Source organism: Lepidochelys olivacea (assembly GCF_965140295.1).
Source record: "Lepidochelys olivacea isolate rLepOli2 genome assembly, chromosome: 14".
In the NCBI taxonomy this organism is placed as follows: domain Eukaryota; kingdom Metazoa; phylum Chordata; order Testudines; family Cheloniidae; genus Lepidochelys; species Lepidochelys olivacea.
In genome coordinates this window covers 23,633,006-23,659,525 of record NC_140424.1, presented here as the reverse complement: position 1 = coordinate 23,659,525, position 26,520 = coordinate 23,633,006, and the positions used below count along the sequence as shown (strand labels likewise).

Here is a 26,520-nt window from a genome sequence, read left to right as displayed (position 1 = left end):
TAGTGACCAGACAGCCTTCTCCAAACATTTACCACAGTTGGAACAAAGCATAAAAGGAAGAGAAAACAAAGAATTTTAAAGTCGATACACCAGGGTAGATTTGATTTCAACCACTAGTCAGGAAGACTGTTTCATCATGGTTTTCTACATAAAAAAAGTGTATTCTTGTTGGTTATAACCTTACTACATATTCTTCACAACTCAGAGATAGAGATGTAGGTTTCATTTTTAGAAGCCACACACTATACATTTTTAAATAGTTATTTATTTTGAAAACTTTTCAGATTCATTTTCTGATATAGCTGTAAAACTAATTATTGTTTGGCGATTTCATTTACCAAAAGGTAATTGAGGCAGATATTTATGAAGTCATTGGGAGGTGAACTATCATTAATATTTGGAGGATTTTCTTGCCATTCTGTATTAGAAGGAGAACATCACCAGACAGACATTTACATTGTTCTATTTAACTAAAAACAACAACGTAAAAGTATTCTGGATTTTTTTCTTCAACAGCAAACATATAATATTTTAACAAAAAAGCATATATCCCTCACTTCTAACATTTATCTACAGACTTCTCCTTGTCCAGATCTATTCCGCCCCCAACAATCTTCTTTCTACTCATTGAACTTTTTGAAACTTTGCACTTTTAGAGAGGTATGAAGGGACTGACTGTGTACACAAATTTGCAGAGGGACAATAGAGTTGAGGTCTGTTATTTCTCACCTCTATATATTTATTTTAAAACATTTTTACTGTTAACAAGCATGTTACCTCTGGGAGAGACAAATCCACAATTTGAGAACCGCAAAACTAAGCATCTCTGATGGTTTCTTCTAGACTGAGACTCATTGGGTAGATAGAAAGATTAACCTAAATCTACACAGAAGCTTGTGGAACCCCATAAGATTGGGTCCCTAACCCATGAACTACTGAAATTCATTTACAAAAATTTTCTTTAACATTACATTAATATATTGTCTCATACTATAGAATTAGACTTTATAATCCCTATTCCATGAGGAGATATCTCTGAGCTATAACGGATCTTAATTAAAACTATATCTTTAGATAGGTGTGTGGCAGGGGGTTGGATAAAATGCTTTGAGGAAAAAAAGCAATTTAAATAAAAAAATCTGTTTTTATTTTTTTTTAAATCATTAATTTTTATCCACCCTGCTATATACACAGGTCTCTCTCACTCAGAGGCTTGTCATCTCGTCACAGAGACCCTAGGCAGTTCCCTCTTTACTCCAGACCCCTGGGGTTCAGGGTTGGTGAGAACAGCTTCTCATCAGCAATGCCCAACAACCATTGCCCCCTCCCTAGAGGGGGACACTTATCTCACCCAGAAGCTCTTTGTCTCAGGTTCCTCAGGTTTTTTGGTTCTCATGTGTTTACAAGCTGGGAATCCTCCCCCCTAAATACACTAGTTTGTGAGAGCTCCAAAAGGAATTGGAGGTGGGTCATCCACATGAATGCTTCTAGTATGTTCCCTTACATATTTGTGAAGAAATATCTGAGGCCTTTGTTCTTTTTCCCACCTTGTATAGACAGCTTATGTTGGCTTCCTCCAATACACATAGTAAGCATACTAATATTTAACTAACTTTGTTTATATAATCAAACCCTTAATATTAATGAATCACGTAGCTCACATCCATTACACATCCCCTCATCTGCATGCCCTGAACTTTGTGGAGGGTGCAGAGTCCACAGTTAGAAGATCGGCCAGAAAGAGGCTAATGCAGGGCAGTCAATTTGGGTATATAGCTGGACAGGCTGAGGGAAAGGAGTGGATACTAAGTCAGAGGTTGTCATAAATATAAAGGGAAGGGTAAACCCCTTTGAAATCCCTCCTGGCCAGGGGAAAGCTCCTCTCACCTGTAAAGGGTTAAGAAGCTAAAGGTAACCTCGCTGGCACCTGACCAAAATGACCAATGAGGAGACAAGATACTTTCAAAAGCTGGGAAGAGGGAGAGAAACAAAGGGTCTGTGTCTGTCTATATGCTGGTCTTTGCCGGGGATAGACCAGGAATGAAGTCTTAGAACTTTTAGTAAGTAATCTAGCTAGGTATGTGTTAGATTATGATTTCTTTAAATGGCCGAGAAAAGAATTGTGCTGAATAGAATAACTATTTCTGTCTGTATCTTTTTTGTAACTTAAGGTTTTGCCTAGAGGGGTTCTCTATGTTTTTGAATCTAATTACCCTGTAAGATATCTACCATCCTGATTTTACAGGGGGGATTTCTTTATTTCTATTTACTTCTATTTTTTATTAAAAGTCTTCTTGTAAAAAAAAAAAAAACTGAATGCTTTTTCATTGTTCTCAGATCCAAGGGTTTGGGTCTGTGGTCACCTATGCAAATTGGTGAGGCTTTTTATCCAACATTTCCCAGGAAAGGGGGGGTGCAAGTGTTGGGAGGATTGTTCATTGTTCTTAAGATCCAAGGGTCTGGGTCTGTAGTCACTTAGGCAAATTGGTGAGGCTTTTTACCAAACCTTGTCCAGGAAGTGGGGTGCAAGGTTTTGGGAAGTAATTTGGGGGGAAGGATGCGTCCAAACAGCTCTTCCCCAGTAACCAGTATTAGTTTGGTGGTGGTAGCGGCCAGTCCAAGGACAACGGGTGGAATATTTTGTACCTTGGGGAAGTTTTGACCTAAGCTGGTAAAGATAAGCTTAGGAGGTTTTTCATGCAGGTCCCCACATCTGTACCCTAGAGTTCAGAGTTGGGGAGGAACCTTGACAGAGGTACTCTGACTAAATTCAGCAAGAGCGTGAGGGAAGTAGTCTGAATCCAGGAGGTCTCCGAGGAAGAGATCTGGGAATGAATCCAGAGGCTGTATTCAGGAGAGTAGTATTGTGGGTTAGCTAACTTTAAGAACTGAATTTTGATGGGTTTGGCTTGTTTTATACTATTTACGTTCAAGTTTTTGTTCAGTCTTCATTTCCAAGGAGAGAAATACTCAGACTAAAAGTTTAAAACAGAGTATATCAGTAATTAAGATAAAATTCATTACAAACTCTGATGGTGAACTAAAGAGGCCTCTTCCTGCAAACCACAGTGTGCAGCAGCCCTCATAAACCTGTCATTTCCAGCACACTTTTCCCAATCCAGCTAAAATGGCCTCTCACATGTGCAGCATTCTTGAACTAAAAAAAGTTTAAGCTTAGGAAATACTCCAAGCTATACTATGCATGCACAGCATGTGATCTTCAGAAAGTCATAACACAGACCACCATGTATTCTATAGTAAACTACACCTATGTTCTGCAGCAAGAACACTGGATTCCATGGAATCTATTGCCTCAGGATGTAGGCTCTGTACAGTCTAGAATTTTTTCTCCCGGAAACAGCTCTTACTGAATCAAATAGGACTGAGGGAGAGAATATCAGAGGGATACTGTACTTTCAAGTTTGATTTTATATTGCCTCATTTTTAGAGTACTGCAAAATATTGCAATGAAAATGTATAATTACATTGTAGAATTCATAGAAAAAGGAGCAGAGGAAGAAGCAAGAGGTTTCAGCAATAGGTCTGGGATAGTGCTGCATTTGTCACCCAAACTGAAGCTGTGAAAAGGCAGTTTATTGCACAAACCCAAACACATTAAATGGGGTTTAAAATTGACCAGAATGGCAGTGTTAAATGTTGACACCAACATTTGTATCATCAGATTGAAGAAGGAACACCCCATTAAAAGGAATGGACAAGCAAGAGCTTGGGGCTACTGTGTTCCATCTGCAAAGAATGAAGTAGACATCAATATCAAATTTCCACGGTTTACATTTGGGTGTTTCTCTTTGCAACAATGAGGGCAACATGATTTTTGTGGGAGTAAAAAGCTTGGTTTCTGGACCACAATTCTGCAGAACATACAAGGCCCTGTCAAATCAAGAACAAGTTTCAACAGAAACTTACTTTCTATTGGTTAGCACTATTCCTATTATTAATTTTGGTTTTCCCAACTCAGGCAATTTGGACTACAGACTGCTAAACACAGGACTTCTGTAATGGGAAGTATTTTACCCTGTCTCCTTCTCCACAGATGAGCCATTTCTGTTCAAGCTTTCAGAACACACTGTAGCACAAAGATCACACACTGAAAATTTCAGCCAGTTATAATCAATTGATAAAGGGGGTTATAATGAAAACCGTTATGAAACCTTGAGTTTTAGCAGGAGCTGCAGCTCCTGCTATAATAAATTTAAAGTATGTGCATGTATGCTTTTACACGGATAAATTAAAAATAAACTTTCACCTTTTCACAAACATTAAATTTTAAATTTCAAAACAAGGCACTAAATTCTGTTTTGCTGAAGAAAAGGATGTGGGCAGTATAAAAGGAAATCAGGAATGCACTATCTTGGCAAGGCTCCAGAGACAAACATTAAAGCAGAGCTGTGACAGAAGTTTGTTATACAAAAGTCTCCTTCAGGACACTAATTGTGGAGCCTGAATACTTCCAGATGCTTACAAGGCTTTAGCCAGCAGTCCAGCAAAATCCAAATTACTAAATGATAAACTATCCAATAATGTAGCACTCAGGTTCCTGGCATAGAATTAGTTGGAAACTGTATTATGTTTCAAATAGCAAGCTTGCCAATAAAGAGGTACTATCTAAACAATCTGCAACCAAGTACAGAGTTCATTATAGATCATTACGCCAGAGTGTGGGAGTTCATATTTTGATAGTGCACTTCTTGTCAGTGTCAGAAAATATCAACTTAGTACCACAGGTTTAAGAAAAAAAACTGAAGTTTACAGAATCCCTCTCATCACGGTCTGTTGTCCTCAAGTATATAAAGCTGAGACTGTATAACTTTTCCACCCTTTGGCAATATCTAAAACTGCAGATTCTTACAAAAGAATTTCCACTGGTTCTGGTGGGAGCCCAAATGCAAGCTTCTGTGACCAAGCTTTTTTCAAAAGCCACATTTGAATTTTTCAGCAGGTTTAATTAAATATGGTGAGAAAAATGCCAGAGTCCTGTGAACTAGTAGGGAATCTTACAAAAATATTCTCCACCATAGACATAGCCAGAGATTTCAAAAAGTTTAATTTAAGATTTTAGAATGTTTTATTGGTAACCAAACTTCTTAAAAGTGTCAACTAGTTTGCACATTGTAATAAAGGGGGGAAAACCAGGCTCCTGCATCCTGTTACAACATAAAAGCCAGTTTACACTTTAAATGCCATTTTATAAAATGTGCTATAAAGAGCCTTAGTTGAATTTGAAGATTTATGATATACTAAACAAACTGACTTGAGTAATCAGAAAAATCTTTGCTGACAAAACTCAACATTTATCCCCAACTCTTCAATAAAGGGTGTCAAATGACTGACCCCTTTAAGAGGGAGTAGGATCCAGTGCATGTGGACTGATTACCTGCTGCCCAAATGGGCTTAAGGAAAAGCCTTATGAAGTAGGAAAGCTGCAGGTAGTTGTTGGCAGATGTCTGCAGACATTGCAGGGATTAAGAAGGATCCTGCAAGGCCCTGAGTTAGTAAAGGGAATGCCTATGGAGATTCAGAACCTCTTGCCTGGAGTTTGGCAGAGAGCAGAAAGACAGACAACTTAGGGAGGGGGGGCTGAACCCAGATGAAACTGGGAGGAAGACTACTGGTTTGAATTCTATTTTGAAAGATTTTAAGACTTAATAAATTGGACCCGAGAAGGGGAATGTTTTGACTATCTGGACTGTGTGGACTCTAAGGGGCTGTAAGTGAAGGGGAAACTGAGGCAGGCCTCAGCAGCGCCATGCTGGCCAGAAGTGGGTGCTACAGGGCAGGCATGCCCTTTGACAAGGTGAGATGTTTCAGATTTGTCTTTAATGTTGAAGTAGCACCTAGAGTTTCCATTCTGCTAGCTACTATACAAACAAGTAAAACAAAGTTTCTCTGGTTAAAAGGCATGCCCTGCCATTTACTTTGCCACAGCAGTTGCCATTTAAGCATAAAAGGCTTTCCTGTGGCTAAAGTAGACTACCCTGTTGAGCCACACACTGCTACAAAGGGTTAGACCACCTCTCCAAATGACACTATAACTTATCCAATGTGGTGTTTTCTCTTCTCCACCCAACGCTCAATATCACTATATAGTGTGATCTTTCAGGTTCCTATCATACATGTTTGGTTACAGAAACCCCTCCTCCTTGTGCTACCTTTCCTTGAAAGTGGACATGATTTTGGCAGATCTTATGAGCTCCAGCCTGAAGGAACTTCAGAAGACGACTTCCTACAGGTTTTCCAACTGTTAATTTTCAAGAGATATTTATGCTTGCTTCAGACATTGTTCCAGTTCTCCGCACCAGCAAGTGGGATCCTCAGCCCAGTAACTGTTGTAAAGATTCCACACACACACCCCCAAATTTTAGTTCCTTTAACACCACCACATCAGTAGACTGCACTAGTAGTTCAAATATTCTGCCTTCAAATATTCCCACCACCTACCCTTGGCACCAGAGACAAAATAAGGGCTTGTCAACACTAGAAAATTGCACTGGTGCAACTTAATTTTTCAACTCTCAACCTCTTTTTCTGGTTTAAGTGTGTGGACATTCTTGCATTGTTAATAATACAAATAAAGTGGCTGGCTTATTTTCGTTAACCATGTTTTTCGCTGACTTAAGCTAAACTGAAACAAACATGTCAACACAGCCTTTTACACTAATTTAACTATAGCTGTTTAAAAATTCATGCCTCAAGTTATAACAGCACTACTTTGTCATATAGACAAGCCCCAAGTTACCTAGTAGATATTTTTGAGGCCTAGCTCTCCAGTCTGATGTTATCCACTGTCCTAACTTAGTCTAGTCAAGAGCAGCCTCCCCTGTTCATCTCAACCACATCTGGTACTCCTTATTGGTGTCTGAATACTCAATTATTTTAACCCATCTGATAGCTGAACTGCCCGATGCACTAAACTCTCCAACCAAAGTTGCTCTCAATCCTTCTTTCACTTAAGATACCCTCTCCACCTCACACAGAATATGTTTATCCTGCAATGAACTCTGCCTTTAATCAGAATGGGCCATTAAAATCCATAAGGCTTGCAGAAGCAGTTAGCACCCCCTCTGTATAAAAGCCAGTTATGCAACTCCATACATATCTGGATAGGTCTAAAAAGGTAGGACTATGTACTCTACATCCACTCCAACATCAGGCAGAATCAGACTACACAGAGGATTCCACTCGTTTACTGATCCTAGTTTCTTCTTCGGTAGAAACTACAAGTAGTCAATGATTCCCACTTCCATGCTATTAAATTTAAATGTCCCCTTTCCAGTATTTTCCTGGTCAGTTATGAGAAATTACCTGCTTTGCCACCCACATGTAGAATCATACTCATCCACTCAGCTTCAGAACACTGATTATTTCTCCTTCCTCATCTACCCTTAACATTCGGATGTAAGTCAGATCCTTAAAGCTACCTGTCACCTTTGCCTCCCTCTCTCCCCATCCCCCCAAATCTGATCTTTTCACATTTCCACTACTTTCAGTAAGTTTTCCTCTAACATCTTCTGACCTAAAATACTACATGTCCTTTGCTCAGAATGCTAAGGTCTAACTTCAGAGGCATGGTAAGAAACATGTTCTGACCATTAATCCTTACATTTATTATTCAGATATCAAACCCCACCCCACGCCCAATAGAAACATTCACTTTACTGTTAAAAACAAAAAAACCCACACAAACAGAATGGTCACAAAATCCATGAGAAACACTATTTTGAAGACCTCCAACATAATTCTTGTCAGAAGCTACAGGTTACTGAATGCTGTGACTTGAGGACAACTAGGCACTTGACAAGAAGGCTCCATTCCTGGGGCAGCATCCTGAAGAGATGTACAGGGACTGAGAGGCATACCACTGTTTAAGGGCTCAGGAATATTTGTGCGTGTGCGCGTCATACCGCAAGGGGAGGGCAATATTCTGGAGCTTGGAGTTCCAAACAAGAAAATCCTTTCGGAAGATCCCCAAATTATCTGTACAGTACCCACCAAGAATACTACTCTTCCTGGTAAGCGTAAACACAAGTCCTAGAGAACCATCACATGGAGAAGCAGGACAGGCACAAGATCAACTATCTGCACCAATGAGGATGCAAGAGTGACAGTCAATACATTTGATCTAAAGCTGCAGAACCACGTTGTTAGCAAACGCTGAAAGGGGGCTAAGGGCCTTTGAGAGGTCTCCATGGTGCAGCACCATAGAAGACCACACCAAAGGATCACTGAGAGCAGTTCGCTGGGTAAGGAAATGCAGCAGAGTTCCTGGAAAAGAAGAAAAAAAAAAGTGGGGAAAGTCCATCACCTAAGTACAGGTGAGGAAGAGGTTAACCCCACCAAACAGAAAAGAAAAAAGTTACTATAAAATGGGAGACCTGGTCTCCCTAGGCCAAGTACTTACATTTGGCTGTAAGGGAAGCCCAAAACCTGTTCTTACCCGAGGATAAAGCTTAAAAAAATAGCCAGATGGACCAGATTCCTAGAAGGCTGTACTCACGGCTAGGTGGGATAAGGTGGAAGAAGAGGATTTGATTCCTAGGATTTAGTAGTGGTACTTTCATGGACGGGGAAGTCGGAGAATAGAAATCCAGCTCTTGAGGAGTTGGAGTTAGTTAACATATCTGACTATATTAGAGTTTCAGCTATACCCACAGTTTAAGCAAATGCCCCAAAAAACTGCACAGCTGGTATCAAGTCTGGGAGAAGATGACAAAGTTATTTATCCTCAGAAGTGGAAGTATGGAATACCAAAGGAAGATCTGTAGTCAAGCAACGTCTTTAAAAGCAGGAGGTCAGGGGGAGGAGTGCAGGAGCTTGCCAGTCAGCAGATCAGGTCCAGGGACCCCCAGCTCCTGCTGCTCCATTCTTAGCTGCGAGGCTGCCTCTCAATTCCTCCCCCCACTCCTAACATACTTAGCTACGCCAGCATAACTAACATAGGTCAGGCCTCAGAGCAAAAGCAGCTCATCTTATATCCTTGAAAGCAATTCCCTTTTCCCAAGTGAAACTATCAGAATTCCTTGTTCTCTTGAGAGCAGCTCCTCTCCCCCTCCATAGGCATGCTTTTTACATTCTCTCCTCAGTTTTTAAGGAGGATACAAAGATAAAAGTGCTCTATCAACCCATACTGTATTCTCCACATTCTAGAAGACGGTCCACTGAGGAAGAGAAAACCTTTAACAATGACTAGTGGCCACTTTTCAAAGTCTTAACCTTTCACACAACATCTTGGCTCCCCTAAGCAGCTACTCTTGTCAAACTATTACTTAATAGCAAAGGCCCAGACTCTCTGTACAACTTCCTACAAAGAAAGCAAAATGGAATGAGGTAGTTATATGTACCTACTCCAGTTGACAGCTCTTCATCCCCTACTTCCTGTGAGGGTATCCATAAATTACATGCTGACGAGTTTGTTTAAAATGACAGACACATCTAATGCACTTGTATGAAGTATGACATGAAGTCTAGTTTTTGAAACTGGCCAATTTGACCACAAAAAGAACATTCATCTTGAGCTCAGAGTAGCCCCTTCTCCTCCATAACTATGGATGCATCTTGGGTCTTCTTGGCATGCCTCTGATCTTTGATAGCCAGCTGATCTGACCAACTGGTGTTTGGCTCTTCCTCTACACCAGAGCTGTATCTACTCGGTACAGTTCTTGAGCTCCTCCTCTCCACCACCAGCATTTGCTCCTGTTTATGCCAATATTCCAGTAAATACTCACTGCTCGAGCAAGCACACTTATGTTTGACTCAATCTACTTCAGATAAGAGATTAAAACAAAAATACTGCTGTTGGCCAAGCAGAGCATCCCTCAAGCAAGGCTCCCTTCTGAACTCAGGCCTTCAGTCCACCCCTATGAAACTGCAGTATCATCTTGATCCCAGCTCTTCTCTCCAAACTGAAAGAAGTTAGATGCTGATGCAATTTCAAGAATTAGCAGGTGGCTCCTAAAATCTTGATAGCACAGTCCAGTTGTGACAGTCTATGGTTAGGGCCCTACCAAATTCATGTTCCAGTCTGGTCAATTTCACAGTCCTAGGCTTTTAAAAAAATGTAAATTTCATGATTTTCACCTATCTGAAATTTTAGGTGTTGTAACTGTAGGGGTCCTGACCCAAAAAGGACTTGGGGGGAGGGGGGGGTCACAAGGTTACTGGGGGAGCGGTGCTGCTACCCTTACTTCTGCACTGCTGCTGGTGGCAGTGCTGCCTTCAGAGCTGAGCAGCTGAAGAGTGGCAGCTGCTGACTGGGAGCCCAGCTCTGAAGGCAGAGCCGCTGCCAGCAGCAGCACATAAGTAAGGATGGCTTGGTATGGTATTGCCACCCTTACTTCTGTATGCAGCAGCCTAGAGCTGGGTCCTCAGTCAGCAGCCACCTCGCTCTGAAGGCGGCAGCACAAAAGTAAAGGTGGCAATACTGTGACCCCCTTAAAATAACCTTGTGACCCCTGCAACTCCTTTTTGGGTCAGGACTCCCAGTTTGAGAAATGCTGCTCTCCTCTGTGAAATCTATATAGTAGTGGATAAAAGTAAACAAAAGTCCAGATTTCACAGCGGGAGACCAGATTTCATGGTCAGACACTCATTTTTCATGGCTGTGAATTTGGTAAGGCCCTAGCTATAGTATTATGGTCACCACTTATAAAATTTATCATACTCTTGTAAATCAAGTATGCCTTGTGAAATATCATTTGAAAACTCAAATCTGCTGAATATTATTGTCCTGGTAAAATGTGTGTAGCAACACGGTCGGAGAAGTTATTATACTATGTATCACTACTTAGAACACGTGTGTCTCAACTTTGTGTCTGAAAAACTGGTTTAGACCTGCTCCAAAGACACAGTAGCACCCCAACCAGTATTAAAGAGCAATCACCAGCTTATGCAGCCATTTTTCACCAATAGGAAGGTGTAAACAAAATTTACATTGCATCACAGGAACATTTTAAACCTTATGTCCACAACAGACTATGCGTCACCATGACTCAGCAAGGATGTTTCTAGCGTAAGAATTACGTTGTAAAGAGGGAGCAAGACAGCTGACTTCACCTCTTCTCCTTCCATCTCTCTGCTCATGACATCAAACACCTGAAGGACTCTGAACTGTGGGGTGGGGCAGCCCCTGACTGAAAGGAAATCCAGCCTGTGAACTAGTACAACTTGTGGTAAAAGATACTTGCTTTAAATCTTATTAGCTTGTTAAAGTTTAGGAATTAGCTTGCATTTTTATCTTTTTATTTCTTTTGTAACCAATTCTAACTTTTATGCCTTATCACTCAGATTCACTTAAAAATCTATCTTTCTGTAGTTAATAAGCTTATTTTGTTGTTTTATGTAATCCAGTGTGTGTTCAGACTGAAGTGTTTGGGAAACTCCACCTGAGACAGCAAGGTTGGTGCATAAATCATTTTCCTTTGTTGAAATGATGGACTTACTATGAGCTTCAACTATCCAGGAGAGTACTGTGCAGTACAAAGACACGCATTTCAGGGGTCCAGGCTGGGACTAAGAATTTGCAGGTGTCACCCCATACACAATTCATGAGTGGCTGGGAGAGCATTTATTTATTTAGCTGGGAGTAATTTTAGATGCTAGTTCCTGTGTATGAGCAGGACCGGAGTGGTGGCTGTTCACAGCAAAGCAGTGTAAAAAGCACCCCAGGCTAGAGAGTTAAGGGGACACCACTGTTCAACAGTCCAGGCTGTACCCTGGGAATATCACACCAGTTTTAGAGTCAGCATCAATGGTTAGGTTAGATTACTAAATGAAGACAAGAAAGCACCTTTTTTGGATGTAGCTTAAGCACAGCTATAGCAACTACATACAAATTACATATGATTTCATTTAATAATTGGGTTTACATAGGGAAGTGTTATTTCTAATTTAGTGTACAAATTAGAGTGTTTCACATCACTGCAACATTAAAACAGGAAAGTGACAGGTTCTCAGCTTTATCCTCATAAGCAGCTCATATCTATATTTGCTGTCTGAGTACTCACACTTGGGTTTGCTTTGACATGTAAGTGATACTGTGGACAGACAATACATAAACTAAGCATTTAGTTACCTCAAACTTGTCTACGCTCAGTTTTATTTCATCCTAATAATCTAATTAATTTTAGTTATAAGCTCTACACCAACATTCCACATGAAGATGGACTACAAGCCGTCAGGAACAGTATCCCCGATAATGTCATGGCAAACCTGGTGGCTGAACTTTGTCCTCACCCATAAATATTTCACATTTGGGGACAATGTGAACCTTCAAATCAGCGGCACTGCTATGGGTACTTGCATGGCCCCACAGTATGTCAACATTTTTATGGATGACTTAGAACAATGCTTCCTCAGCTCTCGTCCCCTAATGCCCCTACTCTACTTGTGCTACATTGATGACATCTTCATCATCTGGACCCATGGAAAAGAAGCCCTTGAGGAATTCCACCATGATTTCAACAATTTCTATTCCACCACCAACCTCAGCCTGGACCAGTCCACACAAGAGATCCACTTCCTGGACACTATGGTGCTAATAAGCGATGGTCACACAAACACCACCCTATACCGGAAACCTACTGACTGCTATTCCTACCTACATGCCTCCAGCTTTCATCCAGACCACACCATCCATTGTCTACAGCCAAGCTCTGCAATACAACTGCATTTGCTCCAACCCCTCAGACAGAGACAAACACCTACAAGATCTCTATCAAGCATTCTTACAACCACAATACCCACCTGCTGAAGTGAAGAAACAGACTGACAGAGCCAGAAGAGTACCCAGAAGTCACCTACTACAGGACAGGCCCAACAAAGAAAACAACAGAATGCCACTAGCCATCACCTTCAGCCCCCAACTAAAACCTCTCCAACGCATCATCAAGGATCTACAACCTATCCTGAAAGGCAATCCTCACTCTCACAGATCTTGGGAGACAGGCCAGTCCTTGCTTACAGACAGCCCCCGCAACCTGAAGCAAATACTCACCAGCAACCACATACCACACAACAAAAACACTAACCCAGGAACCTATCCTTGCAACAAAGCCCATTGTCAACTGTGTCCACATATCTATTCAGGGGACACCATCATAGGGCCTAATCACATCAGCCACACTATCAGAGGCTCATTCACCTACACATCTACCAATGTGATATATGCCATCATGTGCCAGCAATGCCCCTCTGCCATGTACATTGGTCAAACTGGACAGTCTCTACGTAAAAGAATAAATGGACACAAATCAGACGTCAAGAATTATAACATTCAAAAACCAGTCGGAGAACACTTCAATCTCTCTGGTCACTCGATTACAGAAGTGGCAATACTTCAACAAAAAAAACTTCAAAAACAGACTCCAACGAGAGACTGCTGTATTGGAATTAATTTGCAAACTGGATACAATTAATTTAGGCTTGAATAGAGACTGGGAGTAGATGGGTCATTACACAAAGTAAAACTATTTCCCCATGTTTATCCCCCCCACTCCCACTGTTCCCCAGACGTTCTTGTCAACTGCTGGAAATGGCCCACCTTGATTATCACTACAAAAGGTTCCCCCTCCCCCCCGCTGGTAATAGCTCACCTTAAGCGATCATTCTGGTTACAGTGTATATGGTAACACCCATTGTTTCATGTTCTCTATGTATATAAATCTCCCCACTGTATTTTCCACTGAATGCATCCAATGAAGTGAGCTGTAGCTCACAAAAGCTTATGCTCAAATAAAATGTTAGTCTCTAAGGTGCCACAAGTACTCCTTTTCTTTAAGCTAATGTGAGGCATTCCAAAAGTAAGTTTCACTGAGCTCCTATTTTTCTTAAGGGTCTTTCTTTCACTAAAAACATCACTAGTGTTCAGTATAGACAGTTTATAAATGAATATAAGTAAATAGTGTGAGTTAGCCACTAGATAAATCTACATCTTAGCAATGGCTTGACTGAGGAAAAAAAACTCCTCTTTAAGCATTCATATTAACTGGGTAAACGATCTGTCCTATAGCTAACCTACTCTATGTACACCAGAGAACTTGGAGATTGAATTTAATTCTTTGGAACAAATGTTTACCGTACTAAGTCAAATATTTAGGCAGATGTTACCATTTCTTTTAAGACAAAGAACCTAGCTGTAGATGTTGATGATACTCTGACTCAGCAAGCAACTATGTAATTGATTTGCCAAGTGAAGAGATATGGCAAGGAGCCACTCTTACTGTACTGCCACAGACCTTCATTCAACATTGACCCTGATGTTTTATTTCCTCAAGAGGCATCAATAGCTTTGCAATTTCTAATTCCAGAGGAAGATGGTGATAAGTTAGATGTTTCATTTTCTATTTCCAAGCCATTGAGAAGAGAACTTTATCTTATTGGTTTATTTTAAGCACAGAATACATTCTTTCCTGGCTCACTAAGTTGATACAAAAAAAGAAATTATGCATTCCCATCACTTTCCAACTATATTATTTAAAGATATGATAACCTCTTATTATCTTCTTAAATGTACAGTTAGCCAAGTTAAAGCAAGTTCTGCTCATTCATGTACTATATTAAACAATGGCAATTTGTTGAGGTTAGATTATAAAAATTTTCAAGTCAGTTCAAACTAGCCAATTGATGCTGTTCACTTGTCAGTTAAGCACGTCCAAGGCAAATGCTTTAACTAGATAGTATGAGCTAAACACCAAGATGGCCATTTGCCATTCTATCTTTAAGTGGTCCTTAGTTATAGCTAGCTAATGCTTGCAGCAGTATTTTAATTATTGTATACAAATTAAAAAAAATTTACACAAAAATTTCTTTGTACTACGGTAGCACTTGGGACACTAACCAATACATAATGTCCCTGTCCCAAGCATTCTGTACTCAGACAGGAAAGAGTTTACGCTTTAGGTTATCAAAATCCAATCCAAAGTCTATACTCACCACCTCCTCCTTTTCATTTTTTTAACAAATGAAGCAGTCAATTCGGTCTAAATTAGCAACCATATTAATTTCCCATAGAGGAGAATTTAATGGCCAATACTTACATAGATGAGTCCAGAGTAGTATCGGTCCTTCAAATTATGCAATACAGATGCTTCATTTAAGCAGGTTAATTCCGCCATATCTTCCACTTTAGAGAACTTGGGGGGATTCATCTTCTGAATATCATCTTTGTTGACCATTGCTTTCTTTCCATTCTCTGCCAGTTCAACCAACACTTCATCTCCTCTTTCCTCCTTGATGCTGGCTGCCTCAAAGCCATGGCGCTCTGAAGGAATCCATACCAGTTTTTTAGCAGTCCAGTCAGCCTGGGTAGCAGGGTTGTAGATTACAGCCCTATCCACAAAGAGATACCTCTCTGGATCTTCCTGTCCAGACCTCTGCGCCATTGTAAACAGAGGTGTCCACTAGCATTCGCCTTGTTAGATGGAGAAAAAGGTAGGTCAGTCACTGGTACGGTATACAGTTTGCGATCACTTCATAGCTGAACCATTTAACACATAAAAAGTGGCTAATCGGCATATTAAGTTGGATACCTACTAGGGATGCTACCTCTATAAAGAATCCTGATGCTACTTATTAAGTTGGTAGTTTAAACAAGGTCATACCCGGTCTAAAAGTACTGCTGTATACAAAGTTAAAAATCACATTCAAATACAGAGCAGTAGAGGGACACTCATTTATATAGAATGGGAATAGTGCAGAGATCTTTTACTGTACATACCAACACTGCAAAGCAAGGATGATGATAATACCTAGTTGTTGTATAATATTTTTCACCAGTAGACCTGAAAACACTTTACATTCTTTAATGTATTTGTCTCCACAACACCCCTATGATGTACACTGCTGTGCAAAAACAAGAGTACAGTATAAAGGAAACACCAGATTTAATATAGGTTTGCCAGGAAGTACTGTAAAGAGTACTGAAATAGTAGTCAAAAGAAAGCACCCCTTTATTTGTTCTGTGCAGTGCATAGCTGGTTCTCATTAAGTCATCCAAACAAAACTGGCAGTGAGATCAAATAAGTTAGACTAAAAATACTGATTACAAAGAGAATTTTCCTTGAGAGATAAGAATTTTATATGTTTTGGATTTTTACACATCATATAGCCATGGCTTGTATTCTTTCTGAAAGCAGATCAGATTTATCATGGCTTTACTTTCCATCAATTCCAGCTGCAAACAGTAGGTGCTATTATGTTTTAAATGTTTCCAACAAACACCTTGTATCATAAAATCTGTGTAAGTATCAAATGTAATAAAAATTTAATCAATTTCTTAATCAATTCTCATACAATTAAGACAAAATACCAAAATGTCTCAAATATTTCATTTGTACCCATCTCTCATCCATTAGACTAGTAAATGTGACCAACAGCCGCAAGGACAGTTGCATCTATTTGCTTAAGAACTCCCAAAATGTACAGTTTGGTTATCTTTAAGCACTTGAGAGCAGTGAGGTTGGGCCTAACGGCTTTTCCCTATCCTTTTTTTAAGGGAAAAAAAAAAAAAGAGAAATCTGAATTCTCACTATATACTAAGCATTTGGGTCACTATATATCTTGTTTTATTCATCAGAACTATTTAATAGTAAATTTAGAACCGTTTTCCAAACATTTAGAGCATTAATCCATTTTGAAATCTGCAGTTTGGCAATCTAAAAATTTGCAAAATCATGTGTTTGAAGCTTACTATAGTATGCGGTCACATGGAAGTCTTGCAACTCATCCATCCTCAAGTGAGCATTCAATTAAGTACTTAAGTACAATACTAATGTCTACATCTACAGCATGTCAGTTTGATAAATTGTTCAACACAACTAATGCAAAGTAAGCATGAGGTCATTCAATCCACCAGAGGGCTGTGAAGCAATCTGCTTCATTTACTACAGAATGGCTTAATTCTGCATCATCAGATCAAGAACTGACTACATCAACAGTTGCATTTATTGGAAGAAGTTTCTGGGAGAAAAATCCATGGAGAAGAAAAGAAGAGTTAGAGGTGACCCCAAATGACTGTAGGAGTTCCATCTGATTCTTTACCTCAGCTAGGAATAACAAGTTACTAAACCATTCAGAGTCCTAGTTACTTGCAGAGCCTTCCGTTCAAATCCAGAAAGATATTCATCTTTCTAATTCTAGATTATGACTTGATGCTGCCGATATCTTCGTACTATAAAACCTACCTTCCCTACCTACAGGGTGAGGCAATCTCTCTTGCTGTCAAGAAGTCTGACTGGCAAATTGCCTTCCATAAAAATTTATCATTTATAATCTGAACAAAGTATCAGTTGCACATGCTTGTTTTTTAGTGAAAACTTAAGTGGTTTTGGAACTCTATTACCTAGTCAAATTAATATAAATAAAGATTGTTTATTAGTAAAATTAAGGGCTAGAAGTTGAAGCATTAGATTTACTCCCAAAGAGTATATGTACTAGTTCATACTAAGAATCAAATCAGTGTATTAAATATTAAGAGTACAGACCATTAATGGTCATTTTTCATTTTCTGTCCTCAACACGCAGATGTGACCCACTTACTCAGGACAAGTCCAGGTTGCCACAACAAGGATACCCCTATGGAAGCCAGATATACAGTATTGTGCTTTGCCTTAATGAGGGCTTTTTGCTCGACAGTATTATTTAGGGGGAAGATAAATTAAAATCCACATTCATAATCATCACATTTCACCATGTAGAACTCCAGCTCTCACAGTGAAGATGCTAGTACTTAATCCCACGCATATAACAGTTCTAAACAAAAGGTTAATAACAGAGCAACAAGCACCAGCAGAGGTGGGGAGTGGCATCATTCAGTGCAGCCTTGGCATTTCCAAGGACAGGAATTTGTAAGAATAGCCTCATTTCACTACTTAGAGGTACGTTATTTTTCATAAATATAATGCTAAAGCCAGCAAGAGTTAGTTTTATAGTTCAAGCTACTTCTCTGATTTAAGCTTTAATCAAACAATGGCTTCAGAATGAAGTGATAAGGCAGCAGGCTGCAGTTTTTAAACTAGCCCGGACACTAAAGGACAAAAGAGCAAGCTCTAGACTTGGACCATTTTCTTTGGGGTTGCGGACAAAACACTCCACCCACTCTATGGCCTCGCATGTTCACAGCATTGCATCTTGCCAATCCCTTAGTATTTGGATCCCATTTAACAGCACTAAGGCGCACTGGCCGCTTCCCCCCACCCTCCATCCATACCCCACCCCCAAAAAAGAGAGCGGAACATGATCTAAGACACGCTCAGACCCACTGGTGCATCACAACGCAAGCATCTCGCCCCCACCCCACCCCAAAGGGGCCTCCTCAGCCACAAATCAGACCCTGCCACCACCGCAGCCCTCTCCTTTCAGCAGCGACTCCCCCCCCTGCCTCCGGCAGGCTGGCAAGCCACTAGGCAAGGCTGCAGAAGGGAGGAGATGGAGAAAATGGCCACCTTTGTGTGATCGATACAGACAGGAGCCTCAGCGCAGAGGCTCAGGAGGGGGAGCCGGGCGGGTGGGGAGAAGAGACACCCGCACGGGGGTGCAGCCCCCCAGGCAGGGGTCGGCGAAGAGGGCGGCTGTAGCCCAAGGCAGCTCCCCGCCGGCCAAAGCGGGCTGCAACGAGCCGGCAGGGTCTTTGTCTCGCGTGCCACCCCCGCCCCTCGCCCTGCCGCCCCCTCCCCACAGCGAGCCCAGACTCCGCTGCACGCCCGCCCCGCAGGCGGGAAAGAGCCGGGTGGGGGCGCACCCGCCACAGAGCGGGGCTGGAGGGGGGCTGCACGCCCCCCGCACCCACCCTGCGCCAGAGCCGGGGGGGGCTGCACACACCCCCGTCCCCTATGCCCCGCGTAGATCGGGGCTGCACCCCGCCTCGCCCACTGGGGGGGCCCACAGACACAAGGGCCGCACCCCCCTCGCCTACCCCGCCAAGCCCCGGACAATGAGGGGGCGGGCGGGCAGACCGACCCCCCCCGGCCCAGCTAGCGGAAGCCCCCCGGCATGGCCCCTCACCTGCAGACGCTCCGTATCCCCGGAGCCCACGGCTCCTCGGCACACTCCCCGCTCTACCCCCTTCTCGGGGCTCCTTTAGCGCCACCGCGCGACCCCCTCCCGCTAACCCCCGGGACAAGGCCCGCCCACCCGCTCTACAGCATCATCCATTGGCTGTCTCTCATGCCCATCAAAGGAAGCACTTACGGCCATTGGCTCGCTTCGCAACCCATCTCCGGTCAGGGCCATAGCAACCTCCACAAGCTACCATCCAACACCCGCCTCCTCCCTGGCCCCTCCCCACTGTTCTACCTGCCTATCAAGGCAAAACTCCACACCCAATGGTGGGCTTCGTTCCTATCTGCCACATCGGTGGGCCGTAGAGATCCCACCTAGGCCGCGCCAGCAGGGTAGGGTGCGCTGGTCAGAAAGCTTGAGAGCAGTGTGGGGTGGCACGTGAGAGGGATTGCAATGCCTGAGGCTGGGAACGCTCCTGCTACCTTGGGCTGGGGCAAAGGGCTGAGCGCTGTCTGTCTACGGGGGGGCCATTAGAAAACCCCCATCCCCGCCCCCTGCAGGGAACGGCGTGCAACACCGCGTATCCCCGCCCTCTGCAGGGAACATCCCCAATTCCTCCCTGTCCCGCAGGGAACGGCATGCAACACCGCGTATCCCCGCCCTCTGCAGGGAACACCCCCAATTCCTCCCTGCCCCGCAGGGAACGGCATGCAACACCGCTTATCCCCGCCCACTGCAGGGAACATCCCCAATCCCTCCCTGCCCCGCAGGGAACGGCATGCAACACCGCTTATCCCCGCCCACTGCAGGGAACATCCCCAATCCCTCCCTGCCCCGCAGGGAACGGCATGCAACACCGCTTATCCCCGCCCACTGCAGGGAACATCCCCAATCCCTCCCTGCCCCGCAGGGAACGGCATGCAACACCGCTTATCCCCGCCCTCTGCAGGGAACATCTCCAATCCCTCCCTGCCCCGCAGGGAACGGCATGCAACACCGCGTATCCCCGCCCTCTGCAGGGAACACCCCCAATTCCTCCCTGCCCCGCAGGGAACGGCATGCAACACCGCTTATCCCCGCCCACTGCAGGGAACATCCCCAATCCCTCCCTGCCCCGCAGGGAACGGCATGCAACACCGCTTATCCCCGCCCTCTGCAGGGAACACCCCCAATTCCTCCCTGCCCCGCAGGGAACGGCATGCAGCACCGCTTATCCCCGCCCACTGCAGGGAACATCCCCAATCCCTCCCTGCCCCGCAGGGAACGGCATGCAACACCGCTTATCCCCGCCCACTGCAGGGAACACCCCCAATTCCTCCCTGCCCCGCAGGGAACGGCATGCAACACCGCTTATCCCCGCCCTCTGCAGGGAACATCCCCAATCCCTCCCTGCCCCGCAGGGAACGGCATGCAACACCGCGTATCCCCGCCCTCTGCAGGGAACACCCCCAATTCCTCCCTGCCCCGCAGGGAACGGCATGCAACACCGCTTATCCCCGCCCACTGCAGGGAACATCCCCAATCCCTCCCTGCCCCGCAGGGAACGGCATGCAACACCGCTTATCCCCGCCCACTGCAGGGAACATCCCCAATCCCTCCCTGCCCCGCAGGGAACGGCATGCAACACCGCTTATCCCCGCCCACTGCAGGGAACATCCCCAATTCCTCCCTGCCCCGCAGGGAACGGCATGCAACACCGCTTATCCCCGCCCACTGCAGGGAACATCCCCAATCCCTCCCTGCCCCGCAGGGAACGGCATGCAACACCGCTTATCCCCGCCCTCTGCAGGGAACATCCCCAATCCCTCCCTGCCCCGCAGGGAACGGCATGCAACACCGCTTATCCCCGCCCACTGCAGGGAACATCCCCAATCCCTCCCTGCCCCGCAGGGAACGGCGTGCAACACCGCGTATCTCCGCCCACTGCAGGGAACATCCCCAATTCCTCCCTGCCCCGCAGGGAACGGCATGCAACACCGTTAGAGGGAACATCCTCAATCCCTCCCTCCCTCCCCCGCAGGGAACCGCATGGAACACCCCCATCCCCGCCCCCTGCAGCGAACTGCATGGAACATCCCCTATCCGCACCCCAACGGCGTGGAACATCCCCTATCTCCCCTCACCTCCGCAGGGAATTACATGGAACGTCCCCTCCCCATGTAGGGAACTGCATGCACCACCCCCAATCCCATCCCTTCAGGGAACTGCATGCAACACCCTCCAGCCCCGCCCCCTGCAGGGAACATCTCCCCCCTCCCCTGTCCCTACCCAGGGCAGGGAACACCCATCCCCATCCCTATCCCTTCCCTTTGCATGGAACTACATGGAACATCCCCAATCCCTCCCCCCATCCCCTGCAGGAGACTGTATGCAACACCCCCATCCCCACCCCCTTCAGGGAACTGCATGCAATACCCTCTAGCCTCACTCTGTGCAGAGAACTGTATGCCATACCCCCTATCTTCACCCCCCTGCAGGGAGCTGCATGCTATACCCACACTATCCCTGCAATTACCAGCATACTGTTGCTTCCCCACCAAGGAAATGAAAGCAACACCCTCTTCTATCCTCCACGCTGCACAGAACTGCATGCATAAAACCACCATTAGTACATTCATGCACACATCCTGCATGGTAAGTGTGTGCAATGTCCCTGACTTCTCATGTAAATGTATTCAACTTAATCCACTTTGAGACAGAGACCCATTTGTGGTTCACAACTCTGTGTCAGCAACTCTTGTCAGGCCTGACAGACTCACTACACATCATACACTGGTGTCATGATATTTATTTACAAGATTACTTGTAACGTCATTTGAAATGACACACTGGGCATTGCTGTCACTGTGAAAAGTTAAAAAGAACTCGGTAGATAAAATTATGGATACTCTGATATTATGTCCTGGAGACTATAAATAGACAAAGGAGACACAACAGGTATCTTCTATGTAAAGGGGAAAGAAAATATGATGGCAGATGCTCTGTCCAGGCCAGCTCCTGCTGCTTTGTAAGGGGGGTATCATAGCAGGGAGCAGGTTGCAGGAAACAGATCAGTTTGCATTTTAGCAAACACTAGCAGAGAAAGAAACCAGCATGGAACTTCCTTGACCACCAGACTCCATGTCGCCTTCCTTAGAGCTTGAATGAACTTTACTTTGGGTGGTAAGCTTCCACAAAATCCATGTCAAAGGTTCACTGGACTAGAAAAGAGAGGGGCAAATGACCCCAACATACCTTTCATCAAGAGAACAAAGGAATCCAAACATTGCACTTTGTGGGAGATCTAGACAAGAAGGGTGGTCAGCCCTCTTGCTGGAAGGTAGATTGGTAAGAAGACAACCTTGAACAAAGGCCGTAGCTTGTTTTGTTAAGTCAGCCTCTCAGAAGCATTTTTCACTTTTATTTGCTTGTAACCATTTCTAACTCTATTCTTTGTACTTGAACTCACTTAAAATCCTATCTCCTTCTGTTAATAAACTTGTTTTACTTTTACTCTAAACCAACCCAATGATGTGTTTGATTTAAAGTGAATGGTAACTCCAGTTAATGTGGCAAGCTTCTGGGCATCTTTAAAGGAATAAACTAACTATATTATCTCTCTGAATGGTCCAGGAGAGGGCTGGACATTGCAGAGCCAACAGTTTGGGGAAAATTTGGGACTGGGGGACATTGGGGTCACCTTGCCAGGTGTAACCAAGGTTGGTGGATGCCAGAATGAGGCAGTGGTGTGACATGCAGGCTGTTGGAATCAGAATTGCTGAGTCTGAGTTGCTTAGCACACAGACACTCTGTGCATGCTTGTATGCTGCCTGGACATGTCCAGCCCAGAGATGTACAGCAGCAGAACATTTTGAGGCACTCAGCATTACTGGGCAGGACCCCTCTCTGGTCTGTATTGCACCCCAAAATGTGATACCCTTCCCCATTAAGGTGCATGAAACCTCCACCACCTCAATGCATGTATATGTTTGTACCTCTCCAACACTATTTAACTCAACATGCATCCTGCATTGCAGCTGCTCAAATATTCTGTCCATGTTGGAAAATCTGGGTACCATTTGGCCTTCTGCAGTAGAGATCTGGATTGGGGAGGAAGTATTTATTTTACAGATTGATATCACCTTTATTCTGCAGGTTGCAATAGATTCATAGCCAGAAAGCACCATTGTGATCATCTAGTCCAGTGGTTCTCAAACTTCTGTACTGGTGACCCCTTTCACATAACAAGCCTCTGAGTTTATAAGCGACTCCCCCTTATAAATTAAAAATACTTTCTTATATATTTAATACCATTATAAATGCTGGCTGCAAATCAGGGTTTGGGGTGGAGGCTGGCAGCTCGCGACCCCCCATGTAATGACCTTGTGACCCCCTGAGGAGTCCTGATCCCCAGTTTGAGAACCACTGATCTAGTCTGACCTCCTGCATAATGCAGGCCATAGAACTTTACCAAAATAATTCCTTTTGAATTACAGCATAAATATTAGAAAAACACTGACAATTGACTTAAAATTGCCAATGTATGTTCCCTGCTCTGTTTTACCCGCATTCTGCCATATATTTCATGTTACAGCAGTCTTGGATGATGACCCAGCACATGTTGTTCATTTTAAGAACACTTTCACTGCAGATTTGACAAAACACAAAGAAGGTACCAATGTGAGATTTCTAAAGATAGCTATAGCACTCGATCCAAGGTTTAAGAATCTCAAGTGCCTTCCAAAATCTGAGAGGGATGGGGTAAGGAGCATGCTTTCAGAAGTCTTAAAAGAGCAACACTCCAATATGGAAACTACAGAACCCGTATCACCAAAAAAGAAAATCAACCTTCCGCTGGTGGCATCTGTCTCAGACAATGAACATGAACATGCGTCGGTCCACACTGGTTTGGATTGTTATCAAGCAGAATCCATCATCACCATGGACACATGTCCCCTGGAATGGTAGTTGAAGCATGAAGGGACATATGAATCTTTAGTGCAACTGGCATGTAAATATCTTGTGATGCCAGCTACAACAGTACCATGACAACACCTGTTCTCACTTTCAGGTGACATTGTAAACAAGAAGCGGGCAGCATTATCTCTTGCAAATGTAAACAAACTTGTTTGTCCTAGCGATTGGCTGAACAAGCTGTAGGACTGAGTAGACTTGCAGGCTCTAAAGTTTTACATTGTTTTATTTTTGAATGCAGGTTTTTTTAACATAATTCTACACTTGTAAGTTCAACTTTCTTGATAAAGAGATTGCACTACAGTACTTGTATTAGGTGAATTTAAAAATACTATTTCTTTTGTTTTTTTATAGTGCAAATACTTGCAATCAAAAATAAACAGAAAGTGAGAACTGTACACTTTGTATTCTGTGTTGTAATTGAAATTAATATATTTGAAAATGTAGAAAACATCCAAAATATTTAAATAAATGATATTGTATTATTGTTTAACAGTGCAATTAATCGTGTAATTAATCACAGTTATTTTTTTAATCACACAATTAATCACGATTAATTTTTGTAATCACTTGACTGCCCTAATTTTAAATTTATGAGTAGCCCCACTGTCATTATTGAGACTACTCATGTGCTTAAGGCTAAGCATGTGCTTAAGTGTTTGCAGGATCAGGGCCTAGATTTGTAAATAAATATTAATTAATCTTAAACCAGTGTTTGAAATCTCCAAAGCAGTTCAGGAGATTTAGGCACAAATTTTACATTAATTTTTAATGTAGAGGGATTTTTTTCATGAATTTCCTCTAAGGGCAGATGTGTAGCTAAATCACTTGCACAGCTTGGGACAACTCTGTAAAATCCAAACAGCTGAAAGTGAGAAAAGTCATAATTAAGGTTCCACAAACATGCTTTATTTTGTCCCATATCCCTACCCAGCTATCACCTTTAAGCCAAAAACTCCTCACCCCTGATTACTCCACCATGGGCTTGAGACAGTTCCCTCCCATCTTCTCACATACTACATCAGAGGTGGGCAAACTACGGCCCGCAGGCCACATCCAGCCCACAGGACCGTCCTGCCCATCCTTTTTGCTCCTGGCCGGGGAGACTAGCCCCCTGCCCCTCCTGTGCTGTCCCCCCTCCCACGCAGTTTCAGTTTGCTGCCTCACGAGCACTTTGGCTGTGGCCAGGGCCGGATTAACCTTTTGTGGGCCCGGCACCAAACATATTTGTAGTCCCCCATGGAGGCAATGGAGCATGGTGCATAGGGGTTGGTCCCTGGAGCAAGGGACCAGCCAGAGGCAATGGGGCATGGCATGGCGGAGAGGCCCCACTCAGCCCAGTCAGTGCGTGGGCACTATTTACAAACCAGCAGTTGCCAGACGCACAATGGCTCGCCTGGCCCTGTGCTGCCAGCATGCCTCATACCCTCGGGGGTGGGCCCATGCCATGCCACAGAGCCCCCCGCCCAACATCGGAACACCTCCCCGATTCCCTATGGCCAAAGCCCCCCAGGACCTTTTTTGCCCAGCGCGCCCCCAGACCCTGCCACAAATGCACAGCGCCCTGTACAGCACCACAACTGCCCAGCACCCCACACAGAACCCCCACTCCCTAGTGCCCCAACACACAGAGAACTTCCCCTCCCCGTCACAGCCCAACACCCACCCCCCAAGGCCCTCCAGAGACCCACTCCCCTATGGGCCTGCAATTCGTCAAGACTGGCCAGGCTTCTGCATCAGCCCCAGGCGGCTCAGCTCCAGGGAGACAGGTGGGACCCCACAGGTGGTGGGAAGCAGAGACTGCCTGGAGCCGGAGGGGCACTGCGGTCCGGCCAGGAGGCAGAGAGAGGCCAGGGGGTGGAGAGGAGCCGCTGGCGGGCAGGCCGAGCGGAGCAAGTGGTGGGCAGGGTAGGGGGGAGCTGGTGGGGTCTCAGGGCATAGTGCAAGCAAAGCAGGCTGGGGACCCTCCTGAGCATGGACCCAGCTCCATGGCACTACTTGCGCCATTGTAAACCCAGCACTGCCTGCGGCTCCTGCCGGGCAGCACGACGGTGGAGTGGCTGGCTCCGGCTGGGCGGTGGGGCTGCAAGCTCCTGCTGCTCTGAGCGGCATGGTAAGGCGGCGGAGAGCTGGGGCGACGGGGCAGGTTGGATAAGGGGCAGGGGGTCCGGGGGGGGGGGGGGCTGTCAGGGGACAGGGAGCAGGGGGCGGTTGGATGGGGCGGAGGTTCTGGGGGGACGGCAGTCAGGGGATGGGGAGCAGGGGGGGTTGGATAGGGTCCTGGGGGGTGGTTAGGGGTAGGGGTATGGATAGGGGTCAGGGCAGTCAGGGGACAGGGAGCAGGGGGAGTTGGATAGGCGTGGGAGTCCCAGGGGGCCTGTCAGGGGGTGGGAGTGTGGATAGGGTTCGGGGCAGTCAGGGGACAGGGAGCGGGGGGGTTGGATGAGTCGAGGGTTCTGAGGGGGGCAGTCAGGAGATGGGAAGTGGGAGGGGGCGGATAGGGGGTAGGGGCCAGGCTGTTTGGGGAGGCACAGCTGGCCCTCCATAAGTTTTGCA

The 26,520-nt window shown here is 44.7% G+C and overlaps 1 protein-coding gene across 3 annotated transcripts in view; it reads right to left on the bottom strand.

Moving 5' to 3' along the window:
* MYH10 (myosin heavy chain 10) overlaps nt 1-19,103 on the bottom strand; it is a 143,465-nt gene extending 124,362 nt beyond the window's left edge. For all 3 annotated transcript variants that reach the window (XM_084647505.1, XM_084647506.1, XM_084647507.1), the window contains exons 1-2: nt 19,015-19,103; nt 15,051-15,424 (exon numbers count right to left, since the gene is read on the bottom strand). In XM_084647505.1, coding sequence (XP_084503631.1) covers nt 15,051-15,395 — 345 coding nt within the window. In that variant the 5' untranslated portion in view covers nt 15,396-15,424; nt 19,015-19,103. The remainder of the gene's footprint in view (nt 1-15,050; nt 15,425-19,014) is intronic.
* Nucleotides 19,104-26,520: the final 7,417 nt, after the last annotated feature.